The 16,447-nt window shown below is 30.2% G+C and overlaps 3 protein-coding genes across 3 annotated transcripts; all 3 read right to left on the reverse strand.

The window, feature by feature from the left end:
• Nucleotides 1–1,296: 1,296 nt before the first annotated feature.
• Nucleotides 1,297–2,032, reverse strand: LOC114191949 (uncharacterized). Its single transcript, XM_028081423.2, has one exon. The coding sequence runs from the start codon at nt 1,841–1,843 to the stop codon at nt 1,580–1,582; it is 264 nt and encodes an 87-aa protein (XP_027937224.1). The 5' UTR covers nt 1,844–2,032; the 3' UTR covers nt 1,297–1,579.
• Nucleotides 2,033–5,204: 3,172 nt separating this feature from the next.
• LOC114189675 (Peroxidase superfamily protein) lies at nt 5,205–8,612 on the reverse strand. Its single transcript, XM_028078309.2, has 3 exons — nt 8,326–8,612; nt 7,555–7,749; nt 5,205–5,943 (listed from the first exon to the last, which is right to left on the reverse strand). Exons 1-3 carry the CDS (start codon nt 8,581–8,583, stop codon nt 5,323–5,325), a joined length of 1,074 nt encoding a protein of 357 aa, XP_027934110.1. The 5' UTR covers nt 8,584–8,612; the 3' UTR covers nt 5,205–5,322.
• A 3,191-nt stretch (nt 8,613–11,803) lies between these two features.
• Nucleotides 11,804–13,802, reverse strand: LOC114189824 (peroxidase 12-like). The gene is made up of 3 exons (XM_028078524.2): nt 13,531–13,802; nt 12,938–13,123; nt 11,804–12,470 (listed from the first exon to the last, which is right to left on the reverse strand). The coding sequence occupies exons 1-3, from the start codon at nt 13,768–13,770 to the stop codon at nt 11,850–11,852; spliced, it is 1,047 nt and encodes a 348-aa protein (XP_027934325.1). The 5' UTR covers nt 13,771–13,802; the 3' UTR covers nt 11,804–11,849.
• Between the last annotated feature and the right edge of the window lie 2,645 nt (nt 13,803–16,447).

Below are 16,447 nucleotides of genomic sequence, written 5' to 3' on the forward strand. Positions count from 1 at the left end.
GTTCGACTATACCGTTAGTCCGTTAATTTTGGAAAATGTTTTTATAGTGTCAATTATTTGTTATTTAAATAAACAAATTATTAAGAAAAGGTTAAATAATTATGCTACACGCATTCTACTATTCTAGTGCCTATATTCATGTGGGACTAACTACACCATAAGATCCTTGCGCGCATGAAATATTACGAATGCAACTGATGAGTACCTAGGATTATTGCGTAGTAAATAGACAGCCATCAACGGGAAAACAAAAGTAAAAATCTAAATAAATTCTTCGTTTTATTATTGAGAGAAGAAAATGCACTGAATTGTTCTATCTTTTGGATCTGCTTTTTTATACAATTTGTAAAGGAAGAAACTTTCACACAAGTACTCACAAAATTGTCAACTTGAAAAAGGGAAGAAAGAATGAATGTAGAGCTAGAGACATACAATTGGGTTTGGAACTTGCAATTGATCGTTTCACACTGCTGTATCAATAATTAAAGAAAGCATTTGCTTATTCATATCATTATCAAGCTTAGGAAATTTTGGTTGTCTACATCATACGTGACGATCTGTGAGTTGGGGTGTCACATTCCATGATACCCTTGTCTAAATCTCTATTATCCTTCCTACTTGTTTGTTTCAATCCTTCGTCGTTTTCTGTTTCTCATAATCAATTGAAAGAGTCTAGTCATTGAATTTGGATTTCATGATTTCAAAGTTCGATACTGAGTTTGGAGGGTTAAAGTTGCGAATTTCGAAGTAAAAAGGTAACTATGGGACTCATACAAATTTGGTCAGAAACTATGCAATTCTTTTAATCACAGGGTTTCTTTGAACCATGTGTGGTATGTCGAACATTGAAAATCCAACTACAGATATGAAGATTGTAACAAGGGTCGTTTCTTAGGCGTTTTTGGATAGAGTGAAAGGAAAAAATAAAATTAGGCAGGTTGAGGCCAGACCCGTCTTCATCTTGAAAAAAGTCATCAACAGATATTGCAGCCACTTATGTACTGTGTTTAAATTGCAGATATTGAAACATGATAAGTACCATCACCAAACTTATGACCAGGAATTAATAAATATGTATTTGTCTTGCAAAAGTGAAGGATAAACTAAGTTGACTCTTATACCAAGAAGCAGGGAATGTTTTAAGTTACTTTATTACCTGTATTGGATAGGCCTCAAATATGTAGTTTCTAGAACAAAACATAGAGCAAAGGTGTTTATTGTTAAAATTGTAAAGTAGGAAACCGTGTTAAGATTTTTACTATTTCAGATCATTGGATAAGAAGTTCAGAACAGAGATCACACATCCAAAACAGTTTATTACTAATCACAGTTTTCAGAAATATTTTGAATCCTTGCTCGTTGATACAAAGCATTCTAGTTAGTTCTCCCTCGTACCAAAAGACCAGCCAAGAAACCCTTGATTTCAGAACAATTATATGTTCCAACCTAGCCACTGCTCTCTCTCATTTTTTATGCATAACATCTTACCTCACAAATACACCACTGCAATATTTCCTTCACAAAGGCCTTACCTTCAAAGTCTGATATTACTGAAGACATGGTAGCACTTGGTCATAGTTCACACACCATAGCGAATGTCACTGAACTTGTTCTTGATCCACTTGAAGCTGTTTCTGACACCACTTTTAAGCTTTCCTTCCACTGTCAACACATTATAGGCCTTGATTCTCTTCTTCCTCTTGAGCTCTGGATCATTTGATGTACTAAACCCACTTCCCTTCTGGGTCGGCCCATTGAAATTATATGAGTTGGACCGATCTCTGAAACCAAATTCAGTGTAAGAACAGGAGTATTCAGGAAAAGACTTGCTTTTCTCCATCATCTAATCCACCAAGTTTCAGAAAGAGAAAAAAAAAAAAAAAGTTCTCTTTGATCTCTCAATGCATGAAACATGAAATATTTGTATTACATAGGCAAAAATGGACAAGCTGGTAGAGGGTTTTTAGAGGGAAGAGGTACATCATGATCCTGTGTGGTGGCACCCCATGTGTGGTGTTTGAGAATGATGAGGGTCATTGGTAGTGTGGGAAGTGGGGCACGCTTTGTAGAAATAGGAGATGCCACCATCTACACTAGTGATGACACAATATCAATTCTCATGCCCACCCTTTGTAGTGGGGGGTCCCAACTTTGTTGTTTTATTTAGTTTTTGATACTGAGATAAGGCACTAGGCTATGCTTTGAACAAATGCTGAATTGCCATTTGCAAGCTATTACACATTCACACATTTATTTTTGTTTGGTCACGCCAAACTTCCACTGTCCCAACCATTTCTTAATGAAAATCAAATGGGACTCATCTCTCTCTTTATGTCAAAATCAGTGCCTTAGTGCTCTGTGGTCCCTCATGCAGATCAAAGATTGAAAAGATTATCTTCATCTGTTTGCTTTGGTTCAGAAATTATCTATTGCGATTATGATCTCTTATATATATGATTGACCAGTTTAGTATCATTATTTTTTGCACAAATGGGACAAAACCATCTCTGCTCCACATTTTCTGATCAAATGTTTGATGAATTATCCATTAAATTTTTAATGGTTTGAACACAAATAATTGAGGAAGTCGCATCACATACGAAGTTCCATGCTCAAACCTCTACTTTCATTAATGAAATTCGTTTCAGTAATACGTTATACAAATAATACAAAGAGAAATCAGAATCTGTGTATGATTTGATTAGAGTAGACTTGTATTAGAAAACTGAAAAATAAAGACTCTGATACACGGTAGACCCACATGTATTATGGTATGGGTACAAAATCAAGTGGCCTATAAAAGCTTTGGTTCTCCGTATTCTCATAGCCTCCAAAATATATTTATAGCTTCTGAATGAATCACTCGGTCGATTTGGTCTACTCAGCAAGCATCTTCATGAATCTTCTCAAGTTGAAGAAGAAAAGATTGCCAAAATGAAAGTATAATGGCCATAAAGAAATCAAATTAAGTCAAATATATATAGTCTGAATGAATTATTTGAGAATTGGTATCTTATTGAATCCAAAAGTAGAAAACCTAGCAAGCCTCTACCAAAACAGATACCGAAAAGGGACCTTGCTAGGTTGATGGATCACTTGAGCAACCTATGCATGAAGGTTTATGCTCCCTTCCTTTCCTTTTTTTACCTTTCAGCCTATGCTAATGAATATTCTAATGTTCTGATTTTACATTTAAGGGAATAAAATCCAATGTTTTTTACATAGAATACCTATTATACGTAAGTCTTTATTCTCATTTAATGTTAAAGGACGTGTAGGTGTAGACATATATGATAAACCTTAATGTTGTAGCTGTTGAAATTATATATGTACTGGCATGGATCCAAGTAAGACAACAAGACAAGACACTCTTATTGTTCATGCTGAAAGCAAATTAACATGCAACTCATAATTAACCTGGTTTTGCATTGACTAAAGTTGGGTGAGTGCATCTTCTCATTAACCTAAAGTTTATTACAGCAAGCAAAGCATCATGATGCTGATACCAGAAGCATCTCTCTCCCTTGGCATTTCAGCATGCAGTACTGGTGATTTTTTTAACATAAATCCTTCAATATTTGATGACTCATAACAATGATTGATCCACATTGCATTGCTCAGTTACCTATTCTGATCCAATGATGATATGCCATTATTTCATTTTTTAAAGTTAACTACACTTTTCCCTTTTAGTTCTAGGCATGCAGATAAAGACTTCACATGACTCAAACTGTTCTTCATATGGAGTGGAGTGAATATGTTGCAAACTGCAATCATGTTTTGCCAAGCGTTATCTCTTTCTCTGTTTTTCTTTTTTTTTTTTTCCCTTTACACTGTTATGATCATTTCATGAGGGGAAAACTATACATCAAATTAACAGTATGTGATCATACACAACATGCTTATTGCAGAGGAATTTATACAAACACCTTGGTGTGAACTACCATCTTATTGCTTGAAAAAACAGGCTTTCGAATTGAAAGTGGAAGAGTAGAACATAATATTAGTTGTTAAAAATTGTAATCATGGATAATTTTAATCTTTAAAATTACGAAGAAAGAAACTTCCTTAAAGAGTAAAAACCTTTTTGTGAAAATAGAAAAGAAAGTTTTGTGAAAATAAAAAAAGTTTGTAGAGTGAAAATAAACGAAGAATAAAATTAAGGATGTCTCGTTCTTAGTCCCCCAATATCCCTACAGTATTATTAAGCACCCACCTTCTGGTCTCTTTCCTTCTCTTCATTTCACTTTCCTTTATTCATTTCCATTCCACCTAATTGCTACTTTCCTATTTTCATGCAACTTCTTCCCAATCCCAACATTAATTTCCTTTAACCTAATTCTCATATAATGCTTTATTACCTAAGCTTCTTCTTTAACCTTTCTCCATTCATTCTCATTTCGTTTTCTAAATTTGATTTGATATACCACCACACCCTGTCGTCTAATTAAACGAAATATAGCCTCACAATAAATCATATTCATTCTGGTATTAATATTTTTAATTGGGAAGTTTATATAATTATTTACTTTTGGAAAAAATTCAATTTAAAATACATTGTTCAACTATTATAACAGTTAAAAAAAACTTTTAAATAAAATAAAATTATAGTATATAAATACGTAATTGTGATGGAAAGGGATAGTTGTCTCCATGAGTGTTCTTGTGGTTGAAGTTTGGAGTATGATCACTGCCCTGGAATTTGGTTGGCTCAAATCCATTTCTAGACTGTGGAATGACTGTGATTCCCTTCTATCAATTCCATTCAGATTGCTATTAATTAATGCCTGTCATAATCATCTTCACCCTCTCTTACATTCATTTTCTTCTGTTCTATTCTATTCTATTCTATTCCCACCTTTTATTTTTCCTTAGTTTCACTCTATTTTGCCCTTTCACCCCTTGTTACCAAAAAAAGACATTCCAGACAATCCAAGCCCACAAAATTACGGGCTAATTTGAACCAGGTCCGATATAGACATTTCATTATTTGGGCCGCATGATCTGCTAATGCAAAAATAAAAAAATAACAATTTTTGGAAAGAAAGATTTGGTCTGAACAGATAATACTACAGCACGCCCAAAAGAACCCACCAATCCACAACAAGTGTTCTTACAGAAGATGAGAGGGACGAGTTGAATCATTCTTAACAATCACCATTTTACTATCAAGGAAGTTATGTAGAAGATATATTGTGCGCATGTACATGCAAATGAGAAGGTCTCATTCAGATATTTCAATTTATTACAACTCAAGTGCGTACAAGAAACAAGGGTTTACGCATTATTCATGGTCTAACATATACAACAAACACGACCCGGTTACATTTCTATGAATTCTTGGGCCACATTTTCCACGACGGAACTCAAGAAGGAGTTGCTATTGGCATTCCTGACGGAGCAGTTGGCACGAATCTCCCCTTGATTTCCGGTGAGCACACTGAGCTGACCCATCTTCAGCATCGCGAACACAAACTTCTCAAAGAAGAGAGTCTGGTTGATGGCAAAGCTGGTGACAATGTTTCTGGTCCTCTTATCGGTGTAGAGGTCTTGGTCGGAGGTGAACAGGCCCTGTCGGTTCATGAGGTCAACGTAGTACCTGTTGTCGAAGACGTTGGGGGATCGAATGTCCAACACTGTGGTGTTGTCGGTGGTGTCGGTGGGGCAAGTGAGTCTGAGGTTTTTGCCAAAGGTTTTGTCCATGACAGGGTCCTGTGAAGGGTAGAGTCTGTTGGTGAAAGAGCTGCAGTGGCTGATGCCTATGGTGTGGCCACCGGAGAGGGATACCACATCGGTGGGGTCGAGGTTTTTGGTGGCGAGGGAGTTTAGGATGGTGGTGGTGTTGCTTGAGGGCGGTGGAAGGTTGTCCAATGTCACTTCTCTAGAGGCAAAGGTTAACCCATCTCTCCTTCCCAAGGGAATCTCGTAGTCTGGTCCCCCTGACTGTGTGATTCATAATAAACAACCAATTTGGATACATGATCAACAAACAAAAGGAGAAAGAATCCTTTTATGTATTTTCTTTTTCATTAATATGAATGGTTCCATTTTCTTCAACATGCATTAAGTACTTGTAACCAGTTTATTGATTTTGAATTTCGACTCTCTCTTAGAATTTTTTTTTCATGTTATTTTTCTATTATACTTTTATAATATATTTATTATCACTAATTTTAATATTTTAAAATATATTAAAATAATATTTAAAATATTTAAAATATCAAGACTGTATATTTTTATTATTTAGCAGTAAACCACACCAAAAAATTGATAGAGGATCTGATATGGTTGATTTTGATTTTCATGTCTGTATTATAATGTACGAAAAGAAGAAGCCAACTGCATTTACATTACTGTATTGAATAAAACATGGGTACTAAATGATATATTAAGAAAATTTCTTTTATCCAAATTTGACAAATTATTGAACAAAGTAAAAAAAAAAGTACTGTTTTTATTATTTCATTTTCATTAAAAAAAAATAATCTACTTTAATCCTATTTATAAAAAGTTTGTCAATTTTACTAAAAAAAATTGTCAAAAATTCATTTTCCGTACTTAATTATTCACACACCCTTGATTGATAAAAGAAGGAGGGAAAAGTAGTATATTTAAAGAATGAAAATTATTTTTAAATAAAAATATATTATTTTGGTGTGTATACGTTTTAACGATAAAAGGTATAATGGTATATTAAATATTTGCTCCTTTTTAACTACTTTTTTTTTTCAAATTGGAAGGAAAGGATTATATAATAAGGGACCATGATATTGTTTTCTTAACCTCAGGTAGGGACTTATTCTTTTATAATTGCGTATTCTTTCTAATGTCGTTTATCATGTCTTTTTCTCGTACTTACGTGTTTTTCTCTTATCGAACAAAAGTTGTTGTTGTGAATAAATTGAAATATTTACTTATGTGTTTTATTATCTTATGTTTATTTCTTTTAAATTTAATGATAAAATGATTAAGTTTGGGAAGAAGAAAAAGTGTTTTTAGTTTCATATTTGAATTAAAATTAGTTTTAGTTCATACACTTCTAGAAAATATGTAACCTTCCTCACTTCCCTCAATTTTCTTCGTTAGATATAAAGTCACATTATGACCAAAACATATTTTTCTAATTTTATAATTATAACTTTTAAAATTATTGTTTTGAACTCAATTTTAATGATAAAATAACTGTCAATCAATATATATTTTTATATATTTTATTATAATTTTGTTCTAAAAAACGTATAATATATATATATATATATATATTTATATATTTTATTATAATTTTGTTCTAAAATAACGTATAATATATATATATATATTTAAATTATTTTTCATTTCGATTTTTAAAGGATGTGAGAATATGGAAAATGGTAATAACAATTATATTTGTCATATTTTTCAATAATAACTAATATAAAACTCTGAATAATATTCAAAAGAAAAAAAAAGTTAGTTTGATTTGAGAACTGTGTTATTATTAAATGATTGAATAAAAAGTGATTATGTAGAGTTGTTAAGAGAATAAAAAGAGTGTGCCAAAATAATGGTACTTACAAGGAAAACAGAATCGCGTGCAGCGAGGGCAGTGATATCAGAACATGAGACGACTCTTCCACAGCTCTTCTCTAACAGACCACGAATCCTTTCGATGATCCTAAAAGCTTCGGCTCTCAAAGTCAAGTTTGGTGGCGCATCTTTCTCACTCGGCCCACTTGCAGATCCATCTAATAAAACTGACCCATCACATCCCTACATGTTTAAACTTTTTCGTTCCCCGTCATGACGTTGAAAATAATTCAAGTCTAAATTTTAAGATATAATAAACAAAGTTAAATATTATATAAAAATAAATATTTATAATAAATAATTTGGAGTGATTAACCTTCGTAACCATATCCATAATAAGAGAAAAGAATCATCAAAATGAAAATAAGAGGAGATTATTAGGAATAATCTCACATTATTGTAATAGACAAAGTTAAACATTATATAAAAATAAAGATTCATAATACCGTTGTCTTAAGATTTTTAGACTAAAATAATCTCAAATATGTTATATGAGTAAGATCAATATTATATATATATATATATATATATATATATATATATATATATATATATATATATATATAATATAGAACTATAACCATAACGTAAAATATAAACTCATCAATTTTTGTAGACCCAGATCAATCAATCTTTCGTAACAGCTAAATGTGGAATAATTTCGCCTAATGCAAAGGACACACGAGTACCAAGTGTTTGTCTTTATGTTTGTGTGGTGTGCTTTTTCATTATTCTGTAAACTAGTGTCAGATTAATTACCTGAACAAAGCAGTCATGGAAGTGAAGGCGAAGCAAGCCAGCAGCTTGAGCAATGTCCTTCTTGAAGACCCTTTTGAGCTCAGTTCTAACGATGGATTTAAGGTTAGGGCAAGTTTTGGTATAGAAGGTATACGATAGACCTCTCACAGTAGGAGGCCTGGCTTGTGCCTCACACACTTTGATTACTGAAACAGAAAGAAAGATAGAGAGTAGAAGAAAGCTGAAAATAGCATTCTTATTACAAGAAATAGAAGCCATGATCAAAAGTAGAAAGGTAATAATGGGTTCAGATATAGCAAGGCATATTTATAGAAAAGTAGTGAGTGTGAAGAATGGAGAGTGGGAGAATGTGAATAATATAAAAAAATGGAGTTTTGTGTGAGGATTCTAAGCAGCCGTGTGGTTGGTTCAACGACGTCTCCAGAGGAAACAAATGTTAGACAATGACGAGGCAAGTGGACCAGATGAGATTTAATCGAATACAAGCTATATTCAAAGAATAATAATATTTTAACTTATTTATTTATTTATTTTTAATTTATTACTTCAATCATTTTTTATTTATTTACTTTTATTATTTTTTATATAAAAATTTGAAAATAATTAAAATAATAAATTAAAAATAAATTAAAATATCATTATCACAGTACGTGTCAGGATTTTCATCCTTTAAATTTATTACTGCAACTGCATAAATCTCCTCCATTCAATATTCTTTAACATAATGTCTAAAATTTATCTACTTTTAATATTAGTTTCTCTTACTACTGGACAGGCCGTGTACATTGAATAACTTCAATTCAACTTTGATGGCCATCAAATCTCGTGCTTTTATGTTTAAAATTATTCTTTTTCAGCCAGTTTTATTCCAAATTCCTTGAAACTAAAAAAATAAGAGGAAAAATACCATTTTATAAAGTTTATTTTTAATAGCTAATAATTTTAGAAAAGTAATAATTAAAAAAAAAAACTAGAGGAGTTTGGAAACCTTACGCAAAGCTCTATAGTTTGATATCTATTTCAATCTCATCAATATATAACTTTTGTTGCTTTTTATTACTTTATTGTACTATTCTTTTTATATCTATAGTTTGCTCTTTTGGTATTTTCTATGTAGTTCCATACGCCTTTTTGAAACATGTTTCAAAATTGCTTTACTTATTACTTTACTATTATTTAATGTTTGATTATAATAAAACATCACAGAATTAAAGCAAGCACACAAAATGACTAGGGAAATTAATTTCTTTCACCTACATCACATTATTAAAGGCAAGCACACAAAATGACTACAAAAATTAATTTCTTTCACCTAACGTTATCAAAAGTCTCAAACCTAGTCTATATAAATGAATTCACTCGCTTTGTTTTCTTTGCCTCATTTGATTTTTTTATAGAACAAGGAAAAGTTAAATATTTCTCAAAATTTCAACTAAATAGTTATAATATTTTTATTTTATTTTTATGCCGTAATGAATGCATGTATAACTCAATAAATATCATGTTAAACTTAAAGATATACTTAAAAAAAATTAATATTATTCTGAATTTTAGAAATCACAATTAAATATAAGTAAAAATCTTTTAAAAAAATTGACCATTTAAAAAACTAGAGGAAATAATTAAAAAACCTTCGAATAGTTTTGTTTAAAAATAATAAATATCCTCCCGGTTCTGCCATGTTCATGTCATTTAATCCACACATTTTTTTTTGTGACGATATATTAAAGCATGCGACTTGTGTGCAGCTTTATCCAAGAAATATACACAAAAGGATAAGACTATGAGGCCCGTGTGTCAACTTTCATTGAAACCAAAACTAGAAGTTAGGTAGAAAAAAAATAAGGAAGTATTACATAATTCTTTATGTAACAAGTTAAATATATTTTTGTCTCGTCTTTTATTAAAAATTGAAATTAATTTTTGTTATGTTAGTTTAACTTAATTTTCTAACTAAAATATATTTTAATTTAGTTTTTTTAACCAAATTTTATTATGTTTATTTAATGTTTTAAACGCATTTTTTAGTTAATATTGAAACAAAAATGTGTTAAAAGATATAGACAATTTAAATGTTATTCTAAGATGTATTTAGAACGTCAAATAAACTTATCAAAATAGGTTTAAAATAACTAAATCCATATATTTTCAAAAGTTTGTGTATTAAATTTGATCAAAGTTTTGAAGATGGACTAATTCAAATTTTTACTGAAAGTAAAGGAAAAAAAAACATATTTAAACTTTTATAATATTACAACTCTTAAATACATTTGTTAAGAAACTAAATATTAAAAATAACATCTATTTAAGTCAATATTATTTTTATTATAGTTTAGGTATTTTTGTTATAATTTTCTCTCTTGTTTTCATATTCCTTTAAAAGAATACCACTATACATTTTCTAAAATAATTAAACTTAATTTCTTAAACACATAATTTTCCATCAGTTTCCATTTTAAAAAAATAAAATTTTATTGTAATGATCTGCATATAAGTTTTACACAGTAAAAAGAAAAAGTCGTATGAACTTTATTTCTGATTGATTAAAATTAATTACACTAGACTTAGTACATGAAAGTTTGTGACTTTTATTTGATAGAAAGTCATATAACAAAAGTACATGTTGGACTTGAAGGCATGATTGAGATCATTGGATGGAAGTCTGGGTCATTGAAACTGAAATGAAATTAAGGGACATTTTCAATGCATGAAAATGTTATACGAATGGAAATTATAATTTGAGATTTAATATAATAATAAATATTGATAATTTTAAAATTTATATAAATATTAAAATTATCTATAACGGTATATAAAATAATTTTTTTAAAATAATTACTTATTCCTAATTTATTCTTTATAATATAATTATTTTATTTTTTAAAGATTAATCGTTATTTTTATATATTTTTTATAAAATTATTTTAACACTTATTTGTTTTTCTTTTATTTGGCTCAGAGTATGCTTTAACATAAGATATGAAGTAAAGAGATATTTTGAGACTCTTATAATCATTTATATTCAAATAAAATAAAATGAGTTATGCAGTGAGAATAACACTATGTCCTAATCTTGGGATGTATTGACCCTAAATATGAACTTAATATTCTGAGGACTAAGGTGATAACATTTTATAAATTTAATAAAAAGGTTTATTTTAATACTAATTAAAAAAAATATTTTTTATTAATTATAAGATAATAATAATAATAACTAAATAAATAAATAATATTTGGCCGCCTTGTATAAACTAAGAAGGTGTGAACATATTCATTATTCTTCTCTTTTTTTCGACTTGTTAAACCCAACGTGGCATGGCTTTTAATTTTTATTTTTATTTTTTCATTTTGAGGTTCAATTGGTTGATTTTAAATTAAGAAAATGAGAGTATAAAGGGTTTAAAACTGGTAATCACAGTAAGCAGTAGTAAGAAAAAAGGCAACCAAGTGAAGATAGAACGAAAGTAAGGATCAGACGTTGCAGAAACGATCACTAATTTATTAAGTTAAGAAACGAAGATTCCTTAATGTGACATGTGACCGCGTAAATCCACAGCATTTTCCACCACAGAGGTCACCACCAAACCCTCCTTCCCCTTGTTGGCCACCGAGCATTTGGCGCGAATCTCTCCTTGTTTCCCCGTCAACACATCCAACTGACTCAGCTTCACCACCGCATCGGCAAAGCTATTGAAGAACAGTTTCTCATTGGAAGCAAAGGACTTCACAATCCCTTTTGTCCTCGAGTCGCTAAACAGGTCCTGGTCCGAGGCGAACAGGCCCTGCCTCTTCGCAAGGTTCACGTAGTACTTGTTGTCGAAAACGTTCGGGGTTCGCACGTCCAGCACCGCCGTGTTCGGAGCCTGCGCACTCGGACACGTATTGCTCAGGTTCTTCGCCAAGGACGGCTCGATTGGTGGGTCCGTCTGGTTGATCCGGCTGAAGAATGTGGAGCAGTGGGCCCGCCCAAATGTGTGCGCGCCGGAGAGCGCCACCACGTCGGTGGTGCTGAAATTTCTGGCCGCGAATGTTTCGAGGAGCTGGCCGGTTCTGAACGACGGCGGTGGAAGGTTTCTTGTGGCGTTTATACTGAAGGTTAGACCGTCCTTTCTTCCCAGTGGCACTGCAAATCTTGGACCTCCGGTCTAAAACCAAAGTCAAAAGAGAAAAAAAAAATATTACCAAGAGAATGTTAACCATTCTTATACATATAAACAATACTCATTGATTCTTTAATTAAATAGTTAAGATTCTTTGTACAATACCTTATGGCACGCTCTCTTAAAAGTATGGAGTAATAATTAATAGAAATAATATTTTTTTTATTAAAGTGGTGTGGTTCTTTGTACAAACGAAAAAGAAGTGTGTTGTCGTAGTCATTCTAGTAGAGAGAATAATTGTACCCTTCTTTTTAGGTCATAGTGCTGTCGATGATGATCAATAAAATATGACTTGGTCAAGAGAAAAAATTATTTTAACTTTTGTGGAATATTTTTAAATGTCAACAAAGGAGAAAAAATACATATTAGTAGAAGTTTCTGTACAAATATTTATAAAAATAAATAAAAATTAGTTTAGGAGTAAATTAATTCTAAAATTTCCATGAATTTACCAGAGAAACAGCTTCACGTGCTGCTAGAACAACCAGGTCAGCGCAAGAGACAACTCTTCCACAGTGGTTATGAACAAGAGATCGAAGGTCTTCAATAGTCTGCAACGCCTCTGGCCTTATCCCTATGTTTGCCGGTTGACTCTTTTCATTAGGACTTCCGTCCAACAATATCGACCCATCACAACCCTTCACCAACATCGTCAAATATTCAAAATATGTAAAAACCATCCATGCATGGAATATATTACACTGCCTTTCTTGTGTTCTAAAATTCAACCAATGTTTATGCTACTTATGTCACCCCTCAAACCCGGGTTGCCGAGGTATATTGATACCATACATAGGACAAAAAATTAGTGGGTGGTCCATTAACGATTCGAGACAGTGAGTGAAATATAATGTCCAAGAAAGTTGATTAGAATAGACTCTAACCTGATTTTGATACAATGTTAGAAGTGTGCTTTAAATTTAATTTAATCTCATAAAACCATAAGAATTACAATCATTTATATATATTATGAATTAGACTTATATCTGATTGATATAAAACTACCAACACAAGTTCATAAAAAAGAATAGTTGAAGGTAAATACCTGAACAAAGCAGTCATGGAAGAATATCCTGAGTAAGGCAGGTGCTTGACCAGTGTCCTTCTTGAACACCTTCTGGAGATGGGTTCTCACTATCGTCTCAAGCCTGGGACAGTTCCTGAAATAGTGGTTCCATGAGAGTCCATCCACAATTGGAGGCCTTTCAAGTGCGTCAGAGGAAGCCAAAAGTAAGGAAGAAAGCAAGAAGAAAATGGTAGCAATGGCACTAACACTACCCATCATTGTTTTGGTTAAGTGATACTTCAAATTAGAGCATGTATCCACTTATTTATAGGACTTTCTCTAAGTCTCTTTCCCACTCAATCAGAGAGTGGCACGTTCATGCCTCCCACTTTGTTTCATTACATGTGAATCGTCATCATTTTTTCACAAATATTAAATCAAAAGGTAATATATAAAGTATAAAATCACACGTACGGAACAAATAATGGAGACGACTAGTAGAAAGTATCTATTAATGGTGAATCATTTTTTTTGAAATGTTCAGGTTTTTACTCTCTATATCGGTATTCAATAATTTGTATACACTTTCAGAATATACAGTCAACTTTTTAATTAAAAAACATTGCCTTTGTATAAAAAATATAAACAACAACTTTTTACAAAAGTTTTTTATACTATTATTTTACTTTATAAGCCAATTCATTTGCTTAATATTTATTTAAAATTCCTCTATAAAATTAAATTCAGTAAAAGATAAATTTTGTCTCTGAAAAACTACTTCAAAAGTGAATTACAAAATAAGACATTCAATTATGGATTTAGATCTTAAATTACAGTACACAAAAAAAATATAGTTGCTAAAATAAAACATTAAAATATACGCACCCGCCGTGTTGGTAAGTAAAACTGAGATTTTAGAGTATGATTCGAGTGGTGGTAATTAAGTCTTTTTTCTTTTCTTTTTAAGAAATGACTTTTAAAATATAAATTTGTTTGATTAATTTAGGGTTAAATTGGTTGTTAATTTAATTTATAATTTTTAGGCCGATTTTAGAAGCTAAAAATGTAGTTTTTTTTTATGAAAAATATGTTTAGTTTTGTTTGTATAAGTCAAGTTTGTTCTTAAAAGTATATTTGATTGAAAAGAAAAAAAAGTATATAATTATTGGGATCAAATTCATTTTTATCTTTATCGTTATGTGAATATGTAATTTTATTTTCTATATAAACTTAATTACATATTTAGTCGTTTAATGGTTCAAAACTAAACCATCATGATCTACTATTAAGAGATATTATAATGTTTTGTGAGAAAATTGCTGTAGTTACTCAGCTATTCACCTACGATACAATAAATATATATATATATATATATATATCACATGAAATATATAAAAATTTTGTTGTTAACAATTTAATAATATATATTAGTATAAAGTCGTACATTGACCGAATTATAACGAATAAAAAGTAGATTTACGCCTACTTTATGAATTAGATTAAAAAATAATATAAAATTACGTTTTAAATTTAAATCACTTCATTTCAAACTACTTCTATAACATCTATTTCCAATCAAATTTACCAATATTCAGTCAAATACAAAAACATTCAACCTTCAATTATGTTTTAAAAAATCAATATTAAAATCATATTATTTGTTCCCAATGTTTACTTGTATTTTCCCTTTCAATTAAATAATGAATATTTATAAATATTTTGTGATGGGAGTGCAGAAAGAAATTTGATGGGTGAAGGAAGAAACAGCCTCAAATTGCATTTTTCCACGGCCCAACCCAGTCCACCTCTCAAATTTATCTCTCCTTTTAGTACAAGAAAAACTGGACAAAAAGTACTATCTGCTACATTTTAAGTGACACCATGAGACAAATTTTGTCATAGTCTTTAAAAACATAATTGGATTTAAAAAAAAAAGATAAAAAGGAAAATGAAAATGTAGATATAAATAATAAAATAATGTTTACAATTTATAATTTTTATAAAATATATATTTATACCTTAGCCAAACTTTGATCCATAACTTAAGTTTTTTCGTCTACTCTAGATATGGGGTTGTATATTCTTAAAGGACTTTAATTTATATATATATATATATATATATATATATATATATATATATATATATATATATATATATATATATATAAAAGTTATGCAATATGAAAGTAAAACATAATTTTAAATTAAAAAATAGTTAAAAAAAACATTTCAAAATTTTATTTTGATTTTCAAATTATACAATTTGAAAGTTTTTAAAATAAATAAATAAATATAAGCTTTTTGTCTATTGGACTCAGCCTTGATGCATTTGTTTCTGTTGACGGAATTAAAAAAATTTACTGATGATACAGAAAGTACAAAAAAAGGAAAATAGAATGTTGGAGAAATTTAGAAAAGTAGATATATAATATATGGGTAAAGTGATAATTCATTATTTAGTTAATAGTTTATCATAATTTCGTTTTTAAAAAATTATTAAAATAATTATATATAATTTCTTATCTATTCTTTTCTTATTCTCTCTGAGCAGTGATGATTATAAAGAAAATAAGAATGGTATGGTTAACTAAATAAGTAGGGAACCAAAAAGTGGGAGAACACTTTTTTGGAATACTTGAATTAATTATTAATTATCCATGAGGGAGCAGAAGACTCTCGTGTGTGTGTGTGTGTAAGTGGCCTAAATTATAATTCAAAATCAAATTATAAAAAATAACATGCAATTATAATGATTTGTGATTTAAATATTATGATTCCTGTCTTTGTGATAATGACTTACAAGTGCTACCGATATAAAATAAATAAATAAAAATAAGTGTAAATATAATATTTGAGTCAACCAAACTTTGCCATAAATAATGTTTTGTTTACTCTCTTGAATTTTTATTACACTAGTAAATAAAAGAGAGAGGAAATTTTGATAAATAAAAATAAT

The sequence above is a fragment of the Vigna unguiculata genome, chromosome 7 (genome assembly GCF_037176805.1).
Source record: "Vigna unguiculata cultivar grain cowpea cultivar isolate G323 ecotype 2 chromosome 7, ASM3717680v1, whole genome shotgun sequence".
NCBI classification, from domain to species: Eukaryota; Viridiplantae; Streptophyta; class Magnoliopsida; order Fabales; family Fabaceae; genus Vigna; species Vigna unguiculata.

What these genes read in the sequence shown, in the direction of transcription:
- LOC114191949 (XM_028081423.2), bottom strand. Translation starts at nt 1,843, where the DNA reads ATGATGGAGAAAAGCAAGTCTTTTCCTGAATACTCCTGTTCTTACACT.
- LOC114189675 (XM_028078309.2), bottom strand. Translation starts at nt 8,583, where the DNA reads ATGGCTTCTATTTCTTGTAATAAGAATGCTATTTTCAGCTTTCTTCTA. An exon ending in TCCATGACTGCTTTGTTCAG is followed by an intron (nt 7,750 to 8,325) that starts GTAATTAATCTG and finishes TTAAACATGTAG; the next exon opens with GGATGTGATGGGTCAGTTTT. An exon ending in CACGCGATTCTGTTTTCCTT is followed by an intron (nt 5,944 to 7,554) that starts GTAAGTACCATT and finishes TGAATCACACAG; the next exon opens with TCAGGGGGACCAGACTACGA.
- LOC114189824 (XM_028078524.2), bottom strand. Translation starts at nt 13,770, where the DNA reads ATGATGGGTAGTGTTAGTGCCATTGCTACCATTTTCTTCTTGCTTTCT. An exon ending in TCCATGACTGCTTTGTTCAG is followed by an intron (nt 13,124 to 13,530) that starts GTATTTACCTTC and finishes ATGTTGGTGAAG; the next exon opens with GGTTGTGATGGGTCGATATT. An exon ending in CACGTGAAGCTGTTTCTCTG is followed by an intron (nt 12,471 to 12,937) that starts GTAAATTCATGG and finishes CTTTGGTTTTAG; the next exon opens with ACCGGAGGTCCAAGATTTGC.